This window comes from Carlito syrichta, unplaced genomic scaffold (genome assembly GCF_000164805.1).
Source record: "Carlito syrichta isolate Samal-C Ts95f unplaced genomic scaffold, Tarsius_syrichta-2.0.1 Scaffold301625, whole genome shotgun sequence".
NCBI lineage: Eukaryota > Metazoa > Chordata > Mammalia > Primates > Tarsiidae > Carlito > Carlito syrichta.
This window is the reverse complement of record NW_007245721.1, coordinates 205,499-229,341: the sequence shown is the minus strand read 5'-3', so window position 1 is coordinate 229,341 and position 23,843 is coordinate 205,499. Positions and strand designations below refer to the sequence as shown.

Genomic DNA, 23,843 nt, shown 5'->3' with positions numbered 1-23,843 from the left:
ACTCACCTCAGCCTCCCAAAGGCGTGGGATTACAGGCTGAGCCACCAAGCCCGGCTGATACAATCTTATATTTAGAAAAACCTCATGAGTCTACCAAAAAAAAAACTTCTTATGTCTGATAAATGCCTTAGGTATCTAATTAAAAAGTGAGCAAAGAGGCTGGGCGCAGTAGCTCGTGCCTGTAATCCCAGCACTTTTGGAGGCTGCAGGAGCCCAGGAGTTCAAGACCAGCCTGGGCAACATGGCAAGACCTCATCTTTACAATAAATTAAAAGATTAGGCATGGTGATGCATGCCTCTGTCCCAGCTACTTGGAAAATGAGGTGGAAGGATCGCCTGAGCCCAGCAGATCGAGGCTGCAGTAGCTGTAACCATACCACTGCACTCCAGGTGACAGTGAGACTCCAGCTTAAATAAATAAATAAAGGCAGAGGACATGAATAAACATTTCTCAAATAAGACATATAAATGAGCAATAAATATATGAAAAAATGCTTGATAGCACTGGTCATTGAGGAAATGTAGATTGAAACTACAATGAAATACCATCTAAACCCAGTTACAGCGGTTAGTATTAAAAAGACACTAAGTAACAGAGGCTAGCTAGGATGTGGAGAAAAGGAAACTCATACATTTTTGGTGGGAATGTAATTTAGTACATCCAGTATGGAGATTTCTCAAATACTAAAAATAGAACTACCAATCCCAATCCCTATATCAATCCTGCTACTAGGTATTTATCTAAAGGAAAGTAAATTTGTATATCAATGGGATACCTTCACTCATAAGTTTACTTCAGCACTGTTCACAATAGCAAAAATATGAAATCAACCAGTACATCCATCAGCAGATTAATGGATAAAGAAAATGTGTTGTATATATACAATGGAATACTATTTTGCCATAATGAAGAATGAAATCATGTCTTTTCCAGCAACATGGTTAAACCAAAGACACATTTTGCATGTTTTCAATCATATGTGAGAGCTTAAAAAGTTGATCTATGGAGGTAGAGAGTAGAATGACAGATACCAAAAGCTGGGAAGGGTGCATGGGGTAAAGAGAGGCTGATCAATGGCTACATGCATATAGTTAGAAGGTATGAATTCTAATGTCTGATAGCAGAGTAGGATACTGTCGTTAGCAACAAGGTATTATATATTTCAAAGTAGCTAGAAGAGAGGACTTGAAATGTTTCCAACATATAGAAATGATAAACACTTGGTGTGACAGATACCCCAATGCCCCCGACTTGATCTTTATATATATGTACATTCTATGCATGCAACAAAATCTCACATGTACTCCATAAATGTTTAAAAAATTTGTCAATAGCCGGGTTCAGTGGCTCAGCCTGTAATCCCATGCCTTTGGGAGGCTGAGGTGAGTGGATTGCCTGATCCCGCGAGTTCGAGACCCGCCTGGGCAGCGAGACCTCATCTCTACAATAAATCAAAAAATCAGTCGGGCGTGGTAGCGCATGCCTGTAAGTCTGGCTACTCGGAAGGCTGAGGCAGAAGGATTGCCGGAGCCCAGCAGGTCGAGGCTGCAGTGGCCGGGAGCGGCCACTGCACTCCAGTCTGGATGACCGAGTGAGACTCCAACTCAAAAAAAAAAGTCAATAAAAATGTAAAAATTGTGAATGTAATTAATAGCACTGAATTGTATACTTACAGTGGTTAAAATGGCGGATTTTGTTACAGATTTTTATCACAATTAAAAAATGTATTAAGCCGGGCTCGGTGGCTCAGCCTGTAATCCCGTGCCTTTGGGAGGCTGAGGTGAGTGGATTGCCTGATCCCGCGAGTTCGAGACCCGCCTGGGCAGCGAGACCTCATCTCTACAATAAATCAAAAAATCAGTCGGGCGTGGTAGCGCATGCCTGTAAGTCTGGCTACTCGGAAGGCTGAGGCAGAAGGATTGCCGGAGCCCAGCAGGTCGAGGCTGCAGTGGCCGGGAGCGGCCACTGCACTCCAGTCTGGATGACCGAGTGAGACTCCAACTCAAAAAAAAAAGTCAATAAAAATGTAAAAATTGTGAATGTAATTAATAGCACTGAATTGTATACTTACAGTGGTTAAAATGGCGGATTTTGTTACAGATTTTTATCACAATTAAAAAATGTATTAAGCCGGGCTCGGTGGCTCAGCCTGTAATCCCGTGCCTTTGGGAGGCTGAGGTGAGTGGATTGCCTGATCCCGCGAGTTCGAGACCCGCCTGGGCAGCGAGACCTCATCTCTACAATAAATCAAAAAATCAGTCGGGCGTGGTAGCGCATGCCTGTAAGTCTGGCTACTCGGAAGGCTGAGGCAGAAGGATTGCCGGAGCCCAGCAGGTCGAGGCTGCAGTGGCCGGGAGCGGCCACTGCACTCCAGTCTGGATGACCGAGTGAGACTCCAACTCAAAAAAAAAAGTCAATAAAAATGTAAAAATTGTGAATGTAATTAATAGCACTGAATTGTATACTTACAGTGGTTAAAATGGCGGATTTTGTTACAGATTTTTATCACAATTAAAAAATGTATTAAGCCGGGCTCGGTGGCTCAGCCTGTAATCCCGTGCCTTTGGGAGGCTGAGGTGAGTGGATTGCCTGATCCCGCGAGTTCGAGACCCGCCTGGGCAGCGAGACCTCATCTCTACAATAAATCAAAAAATCAGTCGGGCGTGGTAGCGCATGCCTGTAAGTCTGGCTACTCGGAAGGCTGAGGCAGAAGGATTGCCGGAGCCCAGCAGGTCGAGGCTGCAGTGGCCGGGAGCGGCCACTGCACTCCAGTCTGGATGACCGAGTGAGACTCCAACTCAAAAAAAAAAGTCAATAAAAATGTAAAAATTGTGAATGTAATTAATAGCACTGAATTGTATACTTACAGTGGTTAAAATGGCGGATTTTGTTACAGATTTTTATCACAATTAAAAAATGTATTAAGCCGGGCTCGGTGGCTCAGCCTGTAATCCCGTGCCTTTGGGAGGCTGAGGTGAGTGAATTGCCTTTGCCCACGGGTTCGAGACCCGCCTGGGCAGGCGAGACCTCATCTCTACAATAAATAAAAAAAAAAAAAATTAGCCGGGCGTGGTAGCGTGTGCCTATAATTCCAGCTACTCGGAAGGCTGAGGTGGAAGGATCGCTGGAGCCCAGCAGGTCGAGGCTGCGGTGGCCGGGGGCGGCCACTGCACTCCAGTCTGGGCAACAGAGTGAGACTCCAACTCAAAATAAATAAATAAATAAAAAATAAAAATGTATTAAACTGTCATACACAATTGACATTGATAGTAAAAATTTAAAAAGAAAAGAATTTTAAGTACAGCTAAGCTGGGTGCAATGGCTCACACTTATAATCCTAGCACTTTTGAAAGCCAAGGCAGGAGGATTGCTTGAGCCCAGGAGTTCGAGACCAGCCTAGGCAACATAGCAAGACCTCATCTCTATAAAAAATAAAAATACAAAAATTAGCCTGGCATGGTGGCTCACACCTGTATTCCCAGTTTGTCAGGAAGTTTAGAGGAGAGAATTGCTTGAGCACAGGAGTTCAAGGCTGTGGTAATCTGTGATCCTACCACTACACTCCAGTCTGGGCAACAGAGTGAAACCCTGACCCAAAAGAAAAAAAAAGTATAGCTAGACTAAGAGAAATACGTTCTAGTGTTCTATAGCATGACTATAGGATGACTATAATTAAAAATTTATTGTATGACGGTACTGGGAAACTATGGGGGGGAGGGGGATGGGATTAACAGTAGCAAATATCTGTCTGGGGCTGGGAAAACACCTCTTATCAACAGGGTGCCTGAATGAAACGTAATTGTACACCTAGCCCTTAACTGTACCCCACAAAATCATAATAAAACATACTGATTAATTATTAAAAAAAATTTATTGTATATTTTCAAATATCTACAAGAGCAGATTTTGAATCTTCCCAACACAAATGATAAATATTTGAACTGATGGGTGTGCTGATTACCCTAATTTGATCATTACACATTGTGTACATGTATCTAAATATCACACTATACCCTGTAAATATGTATATGATTATGTGTCAGTTAAAAATAATAATAAGCCGGGCTCAGTGGCTCAGCCTGTAATCCCGCGCTTTGGGAGGCCGAGGTGAGTGGATTGCCTGAGCCCGCTGGTTCGAGACCTACCTGGGTAACTTGGCGAGACCTCATCTCTACAGTAAATCAAAAAATTAGCCGGATGTGGTAGTGCACATCTGTAGTTCCAGCTACTTGGAAGGCTGAGGCGGAAGGATTGCCGGAACCCAGCAGGTCGAGGCTGCAGTGCCTGGGAGCAGCCACTGCACTCCAGTCTGGGCGACAGAGTGAGACTCCAACTCAAAAATAATAATAATAATAGTCCAAAAAGTGGTACATCCATACAATGGAATATTTGTTCATAAGAAAAGGAATGAAATTTTTACTCATGCTGCATGGATGAATCTTGAAAACATTCTGCTAGTGAAGTAAGCCAGACAGAAGACAACAAATATTGTATGATAGCACTTGTTTGAATTATCTAGAAGCAAATTCATAGAGAGAAAGTAGAATAGAGGTTACCAGGGCCAGGGGTAGCGAGGGGAGGAATGAGTAGTTACTGTTTAATGATTAGAGTTTCTGTTTGGAGTAATGAAAACATTTTGGAAAAAATAGTAGTTATGGTCACACAACACTGAATATAATTATTGCTTTTGAATTACATACTTAAAAGTGGTCAAAATGATTATTTTTAGGTCATAAGTTTTACTATAATTTTAAAAAATCTAATAATGTAATATACCAAAACCACTGAACTTTAAATAGGTGAATTTGTGTGATGTGTAAATTATATCTCTATAAAGTTGTTTTTTAAAATATGATTACTGAAAAGAACCTTTCAAAGAAATATTAAGACTACAAAGTTGAATAAACCTCCCAGGAAGTAGAACAGCAACAAAAGTAAAGGAATTAAATGATAACTAAAAGATCAGCCCAGAATCCAAGTAACTGCAGGACATAATTCCACTAAGCTTTCTGCTATTGTATAACAAGGATTCCCTTTCCCTTCGCTTTCCAATAACATCTTCCTCAGTTCTTTCTGAGTCTTCAACTTGACAAGTCTTTAATGTCCATTTTTCTACTAACAGTCTGTTTAAGGCAATTTTGTTTTTTTGTCATGCTTCTCAAAATTCTTCCAGTCTCTGCTCACCATTTCCAAAGTCACCTTCATATTTTTTAGGTATTTGTTACTATAGCATTACTGTAATAGATACCAAAATCTCATCTAAATGTCACTAGCTCAAAAATTTCAAATCATTATCTAAATTGTTTTAACTAGGTGTAGAGTTGAGGCTCTGAGTACAACCCATCCTAGAACACAATTCTTTATATGTGGACCTGTAAAACTAAGAAAACAAGATCTCTGCTTTTAAAGCACAATGATGAGATATTCATGGGTTAACAGTTATAAATATTTCTATTCAGAAGGGAGAGATGGTAATATCACTGATTGCACGTGATTTTGAAATCCAGCTGGTCAGACTCCATTGGGTTTCTAGGCCTGAAAGCAATTCTTTGTAGCTCATCAGTCTGTATCATCCTGCATGGTAGCACATATTTTCAACTGTGTAGTTATATCAGGCTGTTACCTAGCTCTAGAATTTTAGGGGTTTGACAGCCTTCCTTTATTTTATTGTTTCTCTGTTCTTGTCTACCTAGCTTTCAGTGTTTCTTCTGATATAAAATTCTCAAGAACCTTGTAGATCTGCAGTATATATTACAGGGATTCACTTGATTAATCATCTACTAGATAATATTTTTACCAAAACTAGCAAAACTTTTTTTTTAAAAAAGTTACGATACCAGTGTTTGAGAGGAAGTGGAAAAACAGATCCCTTGTAGCCAAACAATGAGGGACTTAAACTGGTATAGCCTTTTGCAGATCAACTTGAATATGCATTTTAAAAACATTTAAAACATACCCAGCTCTTCCATTTATGGGAAATTTTCCTAAGGAAGTAATCAAAAATGTGAGCAAAGCTTTGTCTCAATAAAAACCTGATATTTGCAAATGATGCTTTCCTGTAACCATTAAAAAGCCTTGTTTAACAAAAAAATCATGTTGAATAACATTTCATCTTTATGACATTAAATATATACACATATTAGTTTGCAGTATATTCTGTGATAGCCGTATACTATCTTTCCTCAATTCTAAGACTCTTAATTTTATCATATTTATGTAATAACTGTTAGAAGAAAACAAATTCAGAAGCATTAAGATGGAGAGGAAGTACATCAGAGATTATTTCTAGAATTACATGATTTGAAGTGACTTGTTTTATTTTTTTTATGCCTTCTGTATTGTCCAAAATACCATATGTTTATATATTATTAAGGTGGCTGTTTTTAGTTGATAAATCCTTTATTTACTTATATATTTATTTAAATTATTAGCATTTGATTGTAAATCAGAAAGACAATTTTGGGTAGAGGCTATTAGGAATGTAAATAACATACTATTTTTCCTGATTCCTGCCTTTGAATTTTGTGAAAAGAATTAAATGTGTTAGTGTGTGTTGTTTGAATTCCACATCTGACTCTAACATCCTTTTAGTGAGTGTCTTTTTCTTTTTTTTAACCTAAGAAGCTGAAAAGAGTGAAGATTCCTCTGGTGCTGCAGGCCTCTCAGGCTTACACCGCACATATAGCCAGGACTGCAGCTTTAAGAACAGCATGTACCATGTTGGAGATTATGTTTATGTGGAACCTGCAGAAGCCAACCTACAACCACATATAGTCTGTATTGAGAGACTGTGGGAAGATTCAGCTGGTACGTTTGTTTTAAATTCAGGGGCAGATTGGTGAGATGTAATGATTTTATTCCTTTTTGCTCTTCAGGGAAGAAAATTTTAACTCAGACCTTCCAACAATAATTGTTCTATATATGAATAAATATAATTAAGCACCCATATATAAAAAACATAGAATCTAACACTATTGGGCAGTGTCACAGTCGAATCTAAGAAATACAACTTGTTGAGTTGGGTGCAAGGCAAGCAGGACTGGTGCAGAGGCTTCTTCTCTTGGAGGGACTACAGAAGAGAAGAGTTAGCCATGCCATTCTTTATCAGAAAGGTTATCGACAACATGAAAGTCCCAGAGACCATTGGTCCCTACAGTCAAGCTGTGTTAGTTGACAGGATCATTTGCATTTCAGGACAGATTGGCATTGACCCTTCCAGTGGACAGCTTGTGCCAGGACGGGTAGCAGAAAAGCTAAACAAACTCTTATGGGTGAAATTCTGAAAGCTGCAGTCTGTAACTTCACTAATGTAGTAAAAACAACTGTTTTGCTGGCCGACATAAGTGACTTTAATACTGCCAATGAAACCTACAAACAGTATTTCAAGACTAGTTTTTCTGCTAGAGCTGTTTACTAGGTTGCTGTTTTGCCCAAAGGAGGCCAAGTTGAAATTAAAGCAGTAACTGTCTAAGAACCTCTCAAACAGCATGACTATAAGTGGGCCCAGTGTTGTTTAGTCTGGAATTTTTAACATCTTAATTTTTACAATTGATGTAACATCCTAATTTTTACAATTGATGGAAATGTTAAGTTTTACTAAAATATCTGAAGTTATGGAAATACCATACAAATGGGAGCGTTGGACATGAATTGGAGATTAGATATGAGCACAATTACTGGTGTTATAAATTACACTTATTTACACTCATATTACTGGATGTAGGGATTACTCATTACATAATTATTCAAATAAATAAAAAGGAACCTTGGAAAAGATTAGTTATTGTTACTGAGAAATAATCAAGAGTATACCTGATTCAAACTAATTTAATGATGTGAAATATTTAGTTCTGTCAGATAATGTGATTCTGCTTTTACTTGAGTTAAATTAAAATATTTAAATTTGGATGGTAGAGGTCAAGAAGAAAAAAGGACCAAAATTTTGTGTAGCTAATACTTTTCTAATGGAACTAAAATAAACATGCAGATTTTTTTAAAAGAGAAAAAAGAAATACAACTTCTTGAAATCTAGTTGAGATTCATTCATTCAACTGATATTTATTAAAAACATACATTTAGCCAAATTCTGCAGAATGATTCAAAAGAACAAAAGACTTAAGTTTTTCACCTGTCAAAACTGTACCAGTAAGGAAGATTACAAATAAAAAAGAAATTATTATAGATAGGAATGTACCTTGGCTTAGAATTTGTTTTTAAAAGGATTTCGTAGGCTGGGCGTGGTGGCTCAGCCTGTAATCCTAGCACTTTGGGAGGGCAAGGTGAGAGGATTGCCTGAGCCCGGGGTGTTCGAGACCAGCCTGGACAACTTGAACAGCTTCTCTACAATAAATCAAAAAATAAGCCGGGTGTGGTGGCGTGCGTCTGTAGTTCCAGCTACTTAGAAGACTGAGGTTGAAGGATCAATTGAGCCCACCAGGTCAAGGCTACTGTACTCCATCCTGGGCAACAAGAGTGTAAGACTTCAACTCAAAAAAGAAGAGGAGGGCTTCTAGAATAGTTGCCTTTGAATTGAGACATGGAGGATGAATAGAAGTCCGTGAAGCCAAAAGCAGGTAGAAAATATAATCTAGCAATCCAGTTCTTTCACCTCCCCATGGTGTGAAATATTTTTGCTGTCCTTCAGTAGTTTATCTATATCCTTACTAGAGCACATGGCTCTAGGTCTGTACTAATTGGAGCAGAGTGTGTCTCATCAGCTTTTTTCCTCATTATATATTTTATATAATATATACATATATATATGTATGTATGTATGTATTTTTTTTTTTTTTATGAGTTGGAATTTCACTCCGTTGCCCAGGCCGGAGTGCAATGGCACACTCACAGCCACCCCAGTGTCAACCACACTGAGCTCAGATGATCCTTCTGCCTCAGCCTTCCAAGTAGCCGGAGCAATAGGCATGCACTACTCCCGGCTAATTTTTTTATTTATTGTAGAGATGCGGTCTTACCAAGTCGCTCATGCTGTTGTCAAACCCATGGGCTCAGGCAATCCCCTCACCTCATCCTCCCAAAGTGCTGGGATTACAGGCTTGAGCGACCGTGCCAAGCCTTATATGTCTTTTAACATAAAGGGGGAAATAGTATTTTTTAGGCCTTATTACACTTTATTTTGTTTTTCTTTGTTTTTTGGGGGGTTTTTTGAGTTGGATTCTTACTCTGTCACCCAGGCTGGAGTGCAGTGGCACACTGACGGTCACCACAGCCTTGACCTACTGGGCTCAGGTGATCCTTCTATCCCATTCTTCCAAGTGGCTAGAACTACAGGCATATCCACATGCCACCATGCCTGGCTAATTTTTCTTTTTTTTTTTAATTGTAGAGATGAGGTCTCACCAAGTTGCCCAGGCTGGTCTCGAACCCATGGGTTCAGGCAGTCCTCTTACCTCAGCCTCCCAAAGTGCTGGGATTATAGGTATGAGTCACCACACTCAGCCATTTTATTATTTTGACATATTACTTCTTCTAGAGAAGTATATTAAGAAAATGTGGCCTAAAAAGCACAATGCTAGGTAGAGAATCATGACAGAATGAACTGATAGAGTAATTCGTAATTTTGCAAAGAATGTATGCTTTCTGAGCTGAGTGTGGTGGCACAGAAGGCTGAGGTGGCAGAGTTACTTGAGCCCAGGAATTTGAGTACAGCCTGGGCAACACAGCAAGACCCTATCTCTTAAATTTAGAAAAAAAAAAGAAAAGAAATGTGTGATTTCTGTTAATGACTCTCTCTTTCTTTGTCTTTGAGGTGAAAAATGGTTGTATGGCTGTTGGTTTTATCGACCAAATGAAACATTCCACCTGGCCACACGAAAATTTCTAGAAAAAGAAGTTTTTAAGAGTGACTATTACAACAAAGTTCCTGTTAGTAAAATTCTGGGCAAGTGTGTGGTCATGTTTGTCAAGGTAAGAAACTCATTAATTCCAAAAATGTATTCCCTAGGAATAAAATTTTAAAAACATAAAAAATAGTGATAGAAAAAAATTAGAAATTCTGTTTTAAACTGTTTTTTAAGCTATGTCAATATAACTGTATGTAAAGATTTGAAAGAAATTAACCTGAGCATGGTTGTGAAAGATCACTTGCTGCCTGTACTATTTAGTTATTTTAGCGTAAGTGTTTTTTTTGTATTACCAGGTTAATTTTTAAGAATGATGTTTTCTGAAAGATGATAATTATAAATTGGCAGTCTGGTTTTTAGGTTATAAGACTTGCTTTTTTGTGTATCTGTCTGATAGAGACACAGCAACCCTCTCCAAAGCTTCAAGAAACATTATAGCTATATTAATATATTTTAAAAGAGTAATTGGTAAGCTAAGTGGAATTATTCATGTATGTAAGTAAAAGGGCATATATTTAATAAGTCCATTCTGTAGTCAAGGAAATAAATAGATCTCTAGCCATTTACCATTTATTGTTAACTTCCAGAAAGTCTAATCAGCTTAGCTTTTATTTGGTTGCTTGGTTGGTATTTGCTTTTGTCTTTTTGGTTAATGGTTTTAAGAAAATTCCTCTAACTAGTTTTGTTCTTATGCTCTCCAGGAATACTTTAAATTATGCCCAGAAAACTTTCGAGATGAGGATGTTTTTGTCTGTGAATCACGTTATTCTGCCAAAACCAAGTCTTTTAAGAAAATTAAACTGTGGACCATGCCCATCAGCTCAGTGAGATTTGTCCCTCGGGATGTGCCCCTGCCTGTGGTTCGAGTGGCCTCTGTATTTGCAAATGCAGATAAAGGTGATGATGAGAAGAACACAGACAACTCAGAGGACAGTAGAGCCGAAGATAATTTTAACTTGGAAAAGGTATGCAGATAGTAACCACACAGAAAAGAATTTTATATCTCAAAATATCTATTCCAGGAAGTAATGAATAAAGTATTAACACTCAGAATTAGAAAAAAACAATGACATAAAACCTTAGTCAAACAGAAAGAAAGAAACTATTAAGGAAAGAAATTAAAGAAAATAGTATAAAGTAGAATTTAAAAATAAATCTAAGAGCAAATTTTTTGACCAGTCCAATGAGAGAAACTAGCAACTACCTTTTTTTTTTCTTTGAGTTAGTGTCTCACTCTGTCACCCAGACTGGAGTGCAGTGGCCACTCCCGGCCAACGCAGCCTCGACCTGCTGGGCTCCGGCAATCCTTCCGCCTCAGCCTTCCAAGTAGCTGGAACTACAGGTGCGCGCTACCACACCCGGCTAATTTTTTGATTTATTGTAGAGATGAGGTCTCGTCAAGTTGCCCAGGCGGGTCTTGAACCCGCGGGCTCAGGCAATCCACTCATCTCAGCCTTCCAAAGCGTGGGATTACAGGCTGGGCTACCGAGCCCAACTGCAACTATCTTAATAACAGAAAAAAAAAGGGGAGTTAAGAACAAAAGCACAAAATGTGGAAGAAATTTAAAGACTACCTTTCTGCTAATAAATTCAAAAACCTGAATAAAATAAATAATTTTTGAGGGATATTACGTATTACCAAAATGGAATCTAGAAAAGATATAACACATAAATGGACAACAACCTAACAAAATGTAAAAAGCGTTGAAGAGCTAGCCCCAAAGACTACTGAGCTCAGACAATTCCATAGGTGAATTCTTTTAACTCTTTAAGGAACTTTATAATTATAATGCTGTTTAAACTGTTCCAGTGCACGGAGAACAAATAAGCCTTTCCAGTTCATTTTACAAAGCCTGAATAATCTCTATTTCACAGCCAGACAAAACAAAAACAAACAAACTACAACTCAATCCTATTTATGAATACTGATGCGTTTGGGGGAAAATGTTTTTATAAGTGAAATCAAATTATTTATTTAAAAACAACATGATCATGAAATGGGGAGTTCATCCTAGGAATACAAGGATTTTTTTCAAATTTGGGGAATTATTTGATTTATTATATTAATAGATCAAAGGAAAAATTATTTGGTAAAGAACCCATCTTGATGTTTAAAAAATCTTAAATGGATATTTTCTCAATGTGATGTTTTAAAATTATATTTGTATCTGAAGCCTATGCAACAGCTTTCTTTTTAAAGTTATACACCAGACAAAGAGGCTTGCTACCTAATATTACCTAATATTTTTCTGAAAGTAGCCAATATACTAGATAAATAAAAGCAGTACAAATATTGACAATAAAGAAGAAAGATTTTTTTTTCTTTAACAGGTAATGAGGGGAATGAAAAGTTTTAGGAACACAAAACTCAGCAAGTATGAATGTCAAAATCCATATATAAAACAATAGCTTTCCTATATACAAGGGAGACCCCCCAAAAAACCAGTTATCTTTTGGTGGGCTGGCCCCTTGTAGTACACTTGGAATTTGTTCCTCTGTATCAAATGGGCAACCGAAGTGGGTTTTTTTTTTTTTTTTTTTTTTTTGAGTTGGAGTCTGACTCTGTCACCCAGACTGGAGTGCAGTGGCACGCTCCTGGCCACCACAGCCTCGACCTACTGGACTCTGGCTATCCTTCCGCCTCAGCCTTACAAGTAGCTGGAACTATAGGCGTGCGCTACCACTCCCGGCTACTTTTTGATTTATTGTAGAGATGAGGTCTCGCCAAGTTGCCCAGGCAGGTCTCTAACCCCCGGTTCCAGCAATCCACTCCCCTCAGCCTCCCAAAGCGCTGGGATTACAGGCTGAGTCACCGAGCCTGGTTCAACCGAAGTTTTTATTTGGAAGTTTTGAAAAGGTTGCATCATGATTTGTGGAAAAAACATCCCAAGTTGTGACAAACAGGTAACTGGTTCTTTCACCATGAAAATGCACCTTCCCACACTGCACTAAATGTCCAGCAGTTTTTGACCAATAATGGCATGACTCCTATGCCCCACCCTGCCTATTCACCTGATCTTGCCCTGAGCAACTTTTTTTTTGTTTCCCTATGAAAAAAGTCCTCCAAGGGAAACGCCTTGCCAGTATGGAGGAGGTGAAACAAAAAACACCAGAAGCACTAAAAGACATCCAAGTTGACAAGTTCAAAAACTGTTTTGAGGCCAGGCGTGGTGACTGACGCCTATAATCCCAGCACTTTGGGAGGCTGAGGCAACATGATTGCCTGAGCCCAGGGATTTGAGACCAGCCTGGAAAACTTGGTGAGAACTTGTCTCTACAATAAACCAAAAACTTAGCTGGGCATGGTGGCATGTGCCTGTGATTCCAGCTACTTGGAAGGCTGAGAAGGAAGGATCATCTCAGCCCAGCAGGTTGAGGCTGCAGTGGCCATGAGCATGCTACTGCACTCCAACCTGGCAGCCTGGGCAACAGAGTGAAACTCAAAAAAATAATAATAGTAACAAGGAATATATAGATATATAAAACCTCTAGAAAGAAAAAGTGATTCTGTTGAAGGATATCAAATAATCAAACAAATTGTTTTTGAAACTGGAGAAAAGTATTCTAGCATTCTTTTTTTTTTTTTTTTTTTTGAGTTGGAGTTTCACTCTGTTGCGGACTCAGGCAGTCCACTCGCCTCAACCTCCCAAAGTGCTGGCATTACAGGCTGAGCCACTGAACTAGGCCTATTCTAGCATATTAAGAAATGTGTGACAGTCACAAGAAAAGAAGGGAGAAAAAGAATACTGAATAGAGCTTTGCCCTGCCAGATATTTTTACATTTTATAAAACTAAATGTGAAAAACAAAATTGAGTACTAGCTCAGTCAGTGGAAGGAATAGGTTTTTCACAATTAAATCCAAGCATAAATGGCTAGTGGTGGTATTTTTAATCAGCAAGGAGAGGATGGAATCAAATTATATTGAAAAAACTGGTAGCCATTTGGGGAAAGAAACAACTGGCCTCTCCCTTGCTTCATATTCCAAAGTAAGCAAAATGTAAACATAAAAAAAGAAACAGTAAGAGTTGCTAACATAAGTACATTTGTTATTTACCTATTTTTTATTTCAATAATAACTTTGGAGTGGAAGGGAATTTTCTGTGCATGATATAAAAGCATTGATCATTTTTTGCAACTGAAAATACCAGTTAGGTTAATAAAACAACCCAAGGACTACTGTTCCTAATATACAGAGTTCTTTGAAGTCTAGAAGAAAAAGTAGCACTAGAAAAATGGGCAAAGGACCAAATAGATAATTTATAGAAGGAAGCTTCCAAAAACATTAGAAAACATGTTAGTTAACCTAATAATTTTTTTAAATGCCTAACAGGTTAGGTTAGCAAGAGTTCAAAAGACTGATAATAAATGTAGCCTAGTGCCGTTATGAGACTCCACACTCTGTTCTCCTTTTGATAGCAGTTCATTTCCTTTGACCCAGCAGTTTGATAGAAAAGAATATACTCCAATGGTAATACTCAAACAGGTGCTCCAAAGGATTCTCCGCAAGAGGTGACATCAGCGTTGTTTGTAAAAACAAACTCTGGGCCCATCCCAAATGTTCATGAATAGGAATCAAATAAGTTGTCATACATTCATATAATGTAATACTGTGCAGCCAATGAAAGGAATAAAGTAGATTTATATGTTTACTAACACTAAACATTTTCTAAGGTATGTGGATAAAGTTCATAACAGTTTGCAGAATGTGATGTGTTCTGCCCTGACTCATCTGATTCTGGAAACTAAGTAGACTCGGTTGTGGTTAGTACTTGGATGACATTCTACCTGAAAATATTGGGTACTGTAGGCTTGGGGGGGGAATATATATATGTATGTATGTGTATATATACATGTATAAATGTGAAAACATAGAAAACTATATACTTAACTGAGTGATTATTTCTGAGGTTGGATTACAAAAGATTATCATTTTTTAAGTTTTACATGCTCTAATGTTTACATTATTGCTAACAATATATTGCTTGTATAAATTCAAGAACAATGTTTTTAAATTGTTAGTGTAAAAACGAAAAAATTGAATTCTTAATATCTTAGAAAAACACCCACTTTAATGTCCTAACAGCGTATTAGAAAAGGAGCTTGGGAAAGAGTGTGATATTTTTTATATTTTACCAGTATGTGTGGGAATCATAAAATCATTCATTTTAAAGGAAGAAGAATATCAATGGAAGCCAGCATGAGAATTAACTTAGATTTGTTATTTACTATTTATAAATCCCTGACACTTTGTATATGAGTTACTTGGTCTAATATCTTTACTTTAATATTGCATGGCCAAGACAGGTCATTCCAGGAATTTTTTGAAAGAATAACTTTAGAATAGAACGTGTTTCTAAAAAAGGCATTCTTAATCTTAGAGTTTATTTTATTTACAGCCTCTGTTCCTTTGGGTGTCACTCAGAACATATGTGGGACCTCTCTCATTCTTAAGGATTTTTCCAAGACCATTTCAGTATCATATTTGAAGTCATAAAGATCGAATCATTAAATTATTTAGACATCATAAGGTTGTTTTTTGTTGTTGTTTTTTTCTCACTCTGTCACCCAGGCTGGAGTGCATTGGCTTGCTCACAGTCACTGCAGCCTCGACCTGCTGGGCTCAGGTCATCCTTCTGCCTCAACCTTCCAAATGGCTGGAACCACAGACACACACCACCACATCCAGCTAATTTTTTGATTTATTGTAGGGACAAGGTCTCACCAGTTTCCCAGGCTGGTCTCAAACCCCTGGACTCAGGCATTCCTCTCACCTCTACCTCCCAAAGTGTTGGGCTTACAGGCATGAGCCACCGTGCTCAGCGCCAGGTAGTTTTTAAGCATGAAATTGAAATATTCTCAGACAGGGATATGCAGTAGAAAATTTGGGGACTCTGGGATTTCTTCAGCTATAATATGTTTTGGAGTTAATATATTTAAAACACCTAGCTCTGTGCCCATTATCTGCTGGGTTATCAGTAAATGATGGTATGTATGTTTGGTAATGGAGGGAGTAGGGAGAGGAGATAAAAGCATCCCCGGGGTAAAATTATTTTATGAAGATTCACTAGAAATTTAAAGTAGATACAAGCCGGGCTCAGTGGCTCAGCCTGTAATCCCGCGCCTTTGGGAGGCTGAGGTGAGTGGATTGCCTGAGCCCATGGGTTCGAAACCCACCTGGGCAACTTGGTGAGACCTCATCTCTACAATAAATCAAAAGATTAGCCAGGTGTGGTTAGCCTGTAGTTCCGGCTGCTTGGAGGGCTGAGGCAGAAGGATCGCCGGAGCCAAGCAGGTCAAGGCTGCGGTGGCCGGAAGTGGCCACTACACTCCAGTCTGGGCGACAGAGTGAGACTCCAACTCAAAAATAAATGAATAAATAAATAAATAAAATAAAGTAGATACAGTACTTGATCAGAGTTTAATTTCAACAGTCCAGTTTTTTGGTGTTTTGCCTTCATTAAAGCTGTTTATGGTTGTTTTTTATTTTAAGTTAATATGAAGGAAAGTCTGCTTTTCTTTCTCACTTTATCTGATTTCTCCTTGTCAGCTGCCTTTCTTCAACCAGTTTCCTTTACCATAGGAAAAAGAAGATGTCCCTGTGGAAATGTCCAACGGTGAACCAGGTTGCCACTACTTTGAGCAGCTTCGTTACAATGACATGTGGCTGAAAGTTGGTGACTGTGTCTTCATCAAGTCCCATGGCCTCGTGCGTCCTCGTGTGGGCAGGTGAGTGTCATTGAAGGTAAGGAAGATTAAGTTGCATCTGAGAGGTTTGAAGCCAGTAAAAATTCATTACCCTTAGGATGAAGGCAAAAGTCTCCTTCCCCTGTCAGTTTCTTCAGTTTCGTTTTACACCACACTTCCCCTGCTTTCACCTCTAACCACATTTCTTCTATAAATTATTCCCATGGAGTGTTTTTCTTCCACCATTTACTGAACTCTCAGCTCAAAAATCTCCCTACCTACTTCATATGGTAAACTCTTTTAACTAAAATTTGAAATGTCATTTTCTTAAAAGGAATTATTTGCCGTCTCCTGCAGACTAGGTTGTCTCCTTGTTGTACACTCCCAGAGCACCACATATTTTCTTCTCCTCATAGTACATATCAGATATTGGTGTTCATTATATTATTGTCAGGTTTCTGTATTCTGATATTCCAAATGACCTGAGAGTAGGAACTCTCTCTTTTTCCTCACCTTTGTATTTCCTGCTGAAATCATAGTGCATGAAACATAGTAGGGCCTCAGATATTTGGTGAACAAGTAAATTGGCGAAAGGATGAAGGTATGGTTAGATGACAAAAACAACATTAAAGGAGTTTGGTGCAGGGTTGAGCAGATGAGGATAGTGATTAAGAACAGTAGCTGGTTCCAAGAGATCTTTATTTAAGTCCAAGCTTCACTAGTTGCATGTCCTTAGCAAGTGTTTACCCCTTTGGGCTTCAGTTTCCTCACTGTATTTGTTCATCGTTCATTAAGCATTTACTAACACCTACTATTTACCAGACTCTGCGATTGCAGACGATAGCAAATAAACAGCAAATATCCTTAGTCCTGTGAGCTTTGTTCTAGTGGGAAGACAAACAGTAAACATCATGGATAAGTAAAATGTATAGTATGTTAGATCATGATACCTGCTATAGAAAGAATAGAGCAGGATAAGGGGAGTCATGGGTTCCATGGTCAGGACAGGGAAGGTGGTCTATACAAGCTTCACTGAGAAGCTGACAGCTGAAGCTGAGGGAGTGAGTAATGTGAATATCCAGGGAGAAAGCATTCCAGGCAAAGGATAAAGCCAGTGTAAACACCTGAGAGAGAAGCATGGGTTTGTTACTAGGAGAGTGAGCCATTCATGAGGTAGAAGATGAGGAACAGAAATAGAGTGTACATCGCATAGGGCCTCAGAGACCATTATAGGACTTGGGCTTTTACTGAGTTAAATGGAGTGCCATTGGGTTGCCTCAAGCATAAAAGTGACATTTGACTTGGATCTTGACAATTGCTTTGCCTACTAGTTGTTGAGAATAGACTGAAAAGTCATGGGTAGAAGCAAGGAGATCAGCGAGGACGCTATTGAAATAACCCAGACAATAATGATGATGGTTCAGACCAAGGTGATTGCAAAGGATCTATTTTGAATTAGTAGTAGTATTAATAAATGGGGTGGGATAGGGGAGTCAAGAGTGACTCCTCTGTGTTGGCCTGAGGAACTGCTGGAGGGTAAAGTTACCATTAACTAAGATGAGGATGCTACTTCATGTTAGGAACCGCAAAAATATGGAGCATAATGTCTACTTTATAGTTTGATTGTGAGGAAGAATGCAGTATCTGCCCTTCCTCAGATTGTCAAGGAGTGAAGGAATACTAGATCTTGACCTTCAGAAAGATCATAAACCACTATCTTTAAGGAATGTCTACCAATCATATGATGTGACCCCAAATATTGATAGTTTGTGTTTTTATTTGGCTCACAAGTCCATTGGCAAAAGCTTAGTTATGTTTTCATCAGGAGCATCTCAGAAAGAAAACTATTAAGTTATATGCCTTGATATTATATTTATATATATATATATATATTTTTTTTTTTTTTTTTTTCTCAGATGAGTAGCCAGATGTTCCTTTCTCTTTTTCTAAGTATCTCATGTGCCTGGGGGAGGTGGGAAGGATAAATCAATGACATTGTCTTATCAAAACAGTCAGTGAAACTCCTCTAAGTGGTACACATTATTAAGTTTTTGGTTACTGGAATTTTAGACTAATTCTCCAAGAATGAAACTACTTTAATGTAATTTTCTATATTTGTCTCCCCAAGAATTGAAAAAGTATGGGTTCGAGATGGAGCTGCATATTTTTATGGCCCCATCTTCATTCACCCAGAAGAGACGGAGCATGAACCCACAAAAATGTTTTATAAAAAAGAAGTATTTCTGAGCAATCTGGAAGAAACCTGTCCCATGACATGTATTCTGGGTAGGTATTTGTGCTTTTTTATTTAGTCACTTTCACTCCATAAAAATTGATTGCATACTACTTCTGTGCTTGGCACTGTTCTTGGCGTTAGGTGTACAGCAACAAAGAAATCTAAATCTCTGCTCTCTCAGAAACTTATGTTGGGACAGAGGTTGGGGAGTCAGTAAATAAATTTTAAAATAAATATATAAAATATCAGGTGGTAATTAGAGCTATGAATGAAAATAGAGTAAGAGGACAATGTAGTGTTAAGGCAAGGCCCTGCAGTAAGCAAAAGCTTCACTAATAGTTGATGTGTGAGTAGCCCTGAGGGAGATGGTGAAAAAAACCCTTTGAATATCTGAAGTTTTACTCCCTTTTAGACATAGCAGATGCCAAATGCAAAGGCCTTAAGGCAGAGTTGAGAATAGATTGTGAAGAGTCACAGGTAGAAGAGATTTGCAAGGAGGCAATTGAAATAATCATGTTTGAGATCTAATAAGAAGTGCAGGAGGGTGTGATAGGGAATGAGCTCTCAAAGATGGCTGGGCATCTGATCATCGTAGCCCCTGTAGACAGTGCAGAGATTGAATTTAGAGTGGATAGAAATTCTCCTGGGAGGATTTTGAGCAGAGTTGTGGTATGAGCTGACATATACATTAGAGAAACCCCTGTGGCTGCTGTATGGAGAATATGTTATAAGAATCCGGTAGGAAACAGAACAGTGAAAAGACTTACAGTCTCCATTGGACTCTTAACTCTGGTAATATATTGTTCCCATTCCAGACTCCTGTTTTGGTTTCTGTTGGATCTTCCTACTGAGTGTTCACAGTAGCATTCTGTTTAGCAAATCTAGTTGTATGTATCATATACCAGCATTGTTTTCAACTATTATGTTTCTTCTGGCCTTGAGGTAATGCTATAGTTTACTTATGCCAGCTACTCTTTACATCTTTTGGAATGGTTTTCTGAAAGTTTACTAGTCTCAAGCTTTATATTGATTGCTCATGGTTTTAAAGAAGTCAACCTGCTCACAACCAAAAGGAAATTTGCAAATTAAAAAAAATATTTTATACTTAGACTTGACTTTACTTTAATATTTACTAGATTGTTTTTGGTGCTTTGAATTTTTTCAGAATTGAATGTGGTAAAATGTCTAACTGGCTGAAAGTTTGACATATTTTCTCCTTTTGTTCCTGGGGAGAGAACAAAGACCAATGAAGCCATTAAATTCTTGAGTTTCTGCAGCGGAGAATGTCTTTCTGTTAAGTTGTGATTCAGATTAAAGTAGTACCCCCGGAGCCTCATTTCCTAATGTAAACCCAGAGAGGAGACCCAAAAGGAGCTTAACAAAAATGAGACTGAAGTCTCTTTTGTTTAGGACAACCATATCAGTTATTTTTGTTTGTTTGTTTTGTGGGGAGTTTTTTAGTGGAAAAAATTAATATCTTAAATGTATGACTATTCAGTTTGACCTGACGCTGACAGTTACAATAGTGTTCCAAAACTCTGCTCCCTTCCATTTCCATTCCCCCCTCCCACCTTGTGTTATTGTTGTCACATTTATGGGCCCATTGACACAGATTTATAAAGAGGAGTTATATCCTAAAATATACTAATGCTGGCTTTTTAATACTTACCTATGTGGTTACCTCTACTGGTATTTTTTAAATAGATTTGTATAATGTTAAGTTATTGGCTACTATCCTTTCATTTCAGCCTGAAGGACTCCCTTTAACTTTTCTTAGAGGGAAGGTCTGCTAGTGACAAACTCCTTCATCTTTTGTTTATTTAGAGATATCTTAATTTCTCCTTCATTTTTGAAGGATACTTTTGCTAGATATAGAATTCTCAGTTAATGGTTTTTTCTTTTTTGTCTCTCATGTCTTTCATCAAATTTGTGGAGTTTTTACCCATTATTTCCTCAAATATTCTTTCTGTTCCTTCCTCTGTTCTGTTCCTGAAACTTTCATTATACCTATGCTGGTACACTTAGTGGTGTCTCACAGGTCTCTTAGACTCTTCATTTTTTCTTTGCTTTTTTTCTGCCCCTCAGATTGAATAATTTTAATTGGCCTGTCTTCAAGTGCATTGATTCTTCTGCCTGATGAAATCTTCTGCTGAACCCCTCTAATAAATTTTTCATTTCAATTACTATATTTTTTAGCCCCCAGAATTTCTATTTAGCTTATTTAATTTCTGTCTCTTAATTGATATTCTCTATTTGGTGAACCATTGTACTGGTTTCCTTTATCTGTGGTTTCTTTTAGTTATTTGAGTATATTTAAGTTGATTTAAACTCTTTGTTTAATAAGTCCAATGTCTGGGCTTCCTCAGGAATAATTTCTGTTCATTTACTTCTTTCCTGTGAATGAGGCTGTACCTTCTTATTTCTTTTCCTTTTTTTTTAATAAAGATGTGGGATGGCCAGGCTCAGTGGCTCAACCTGTAATCCCAGCACTTTGGGAGGCCAAGGCAAGTAGATTGCCTGAGCACGCAGGTTCAATATCTGCCCGGGCAACTTGACAAGACCTTGTCTCTACAACAAAATTAAAAATAGCCAGGCATGGGACCGTGCATCTGTAGTTCTGGCTACTCAGAAGACTGAGGCAGAAGGATCACCGGAGCCCAGCAGGTTGACGCTGGGGTGGCCGTGAGCATACATACCACCACACTCCAGCCTGGGCGAAGGTGTGCGACTCCAACTAAAAAAAAAAAAAAAAAGATGTGGAGTACAATTCAGGGTTAGGTATACAAACGTTGATTATGCAGGTATACCTGTTGATGCAGTATGCCCCTCCCTCCCCTGACAGTTTCCCACTACTGCCAATCGCTTTCTTATAGTATTATGATTGTTCAAGTTCCGCTTATGAGTGAGAATGTATGTACTCTGTTCTTTGTTTCTGTGATAGATCACTGAGTATGATCTACTCTAAATCCATCCAAGTTGCTGCAAAGTCAATATGTTTGTACTTGTTTATGGCTGCATAATATTCCATTGTGTATATGTACCATGTTTTTTTATCCAGTCCAGCTTCGATGGGCAACATGGTTGGTTCCATGTTTTTGCTATTGTGAATAGAGCTGCAACTAACTTACATGTGTAGGCATCTTTTTTGTAGAATGATTTGAGTTCCTCCGGGTATATTCCCAATAGGGGAATTGCTGGGTCATATGGAAGGTCAATTTCTAGTTCTTTCAGATACTGCCACGCTGTCTTCCAAAGAGGTTGCACTAGTTTGCATTTCCACCAGCAGTGTAGAAGTGTTCTTTTTTCTTCACATCCTCACCAGTATCTGTTGTTGTTTGTTTTATTAATAATGGCCATTCTTACTGGGGTTAGGTAGTATCTCAGTGTGGTTTTGATTTGCATTTCTCTGATGATGAGTGAGCCTGAGCACTTTTTCATGTGTCTGTTGGCTGCCTATATATGTTTATTTTTGTGGGGTTGGAGTCTCACTCTGTCACCCAGCCTGGAGTGCACTGGCACGCTCCTGGCCATTGCAGCCTCGACCTGCTGGGCTCCGGCGATCCTTCCGCCTCAGCCTTCCAAGTAACCAGAACTACAGGCATGCACTACCATGCCTGGCTAATTTTTTATTTATTGTAGAGACGAGGTCTTGCCAAGTTGCCCGAGCAGGTCTTGAACCCTCAGGCTCAGGCAGTCCACTCACCTCGGCCTCCCAAAGTGCTGGGATTACAGGCTGAGTCACTGAGCCCAGCTATATATCTTATTTTGAGAAGTATCTAGTCACATCTTTTGCCCTTTTTATTTCTTTACATGCCTCATAATTTTTTGTTGAAAACTGGACATTTTGAATATTACAATGTGATACTGGACATCATCCTGTAGGTTTTGTTCTTACTGCTTGCAATGGATTGTAGTTGTTTGGTCAGTGACTTTTCTATTCTGTTGTTTTTGTGGCTTTTTAAGATTGTATTCTTTGTTGTGTGTGATCACTGTAGTCTGTTCTGTTAGCTTAGTGGTTAGCTAGTGATTTGACAATGGTTTTCTTAAATGCCTGGAGCCAAAAAAACCAAAAACTATCAGTCTTTGCAGCTGGGTTTTCTGTGTATGTTGGAACACAATTTCAACACTCAGCCATGCAGGTTACAACTCTGCCTTTGCCTTTACTTTTTGCTTGTACAGAGTTTGATGATCAGAGATGAAAGCTTGGGGCTTTCTCGGGTCTTTTCTGAGCATGTTTCTTAATGTTGGCATGTGCATGGCCTTTTAGATTCCCAGGAATATGTTTCAAAACCCTTATTCTCCAAAGCATCTCACTCCCTACCTTTTCCTCCCAGACTTTTTGACAAATCTACTGTTGGCCCCAACTGATATCCTTCACCCTAGCTGGCAGCATCTGGTTCACTTGCCTTTTAATGTGCCGTGGTTTGAATATTTGTGTCCTCCTCAAAATTTGTAAGTTAAAACTTAATCCCCAGTGCAGTGCTATTGAGAGGTGAGGCCTTTTGGCCCTCATTAATGCTGTTATAAAAAGGGCTTACATAAATGAGCTCACTCCTGCTTATAAATGGGTTCACCCTTTCTTATACTCTTGCCCTTCTGCCATAGGATGACATAGCAAGAACGTCCTCACCAGATACTGGCACCTTGATTTTGAACTTCCCAGTCTCCAACCCTGTGAGAAAACTGTTCTTTATAAATGACCCAGTCTGTGGCATTTTGTTATAGCAGCACAAACAGACTAAGACAAATGTTTCAGCAAAAGTACCTTAACCACTTCTTCACCCTGAGAGAAGTTAAGCAAAATAAAGACAAGTGCTGTGTGTTAGTCTTTAGAAAGTCTCCTGACAGGTCAAAACAGACAACCATAATTCTTTGAGCATAAGGACTACTGTGCTCCTTCTAGCACCAGGATCTCATATCGGGAATGTAGGCTGCCATCTTTAAGACTGCTGCTGAGACAAAAAGTAGGGTATGGGGTAAGGATAAGTTAAAATGCCACAAAAAGCCGGGCTCGGTGGCTCAGCCTGTAATCCCACGCCTTCGGGAGGCTGAGGTGAGTGG

The 23,843-nt window shown here is 38.7% G+C and overlaps 1 protein-coding gene across 5 annotated transcripts in view; it reads left to right on the top strand.

Annotated features, from left to right (window-relative positions):
- The window catches only part of PBRM1 (polybromo 1), a 137,438-nt gene that overhangs the window by 93,402 nt on the left and 20,193 nt on the right, over positions 1-23,843 (top strand). For 2 of the 5 annotated variants that reach the window (XM_021710875.1, XM_021710877.1), the window contains 5 exons: positions 6,623-6,808; positions 9,843-9,925; positions 10,563-10,826; positions 16,443-16,588; positions 18,675-18,832. In XM_021710875.1, the coding sequence (XP_021566550.1) occupies positions 6,623-6,808; positions 9,843-9,925; positions 10,563-10,826; positions 16,443-16,588; positions 18,675-18,832 (837 nt within the window). Of the gene's footprint in view, positions 1-6,622; positions 6,809-9,767; positions 9,926-10,562; positions 10,827-16,442; positions 16,589-18,674; positions 18,833-23,843 lie in introns of all 5 variants that reach the window. The other 3 variants (XM_021710873.1, XM_021710872.1, XM_021710874.1) reach the window with 2 other exon arrangements.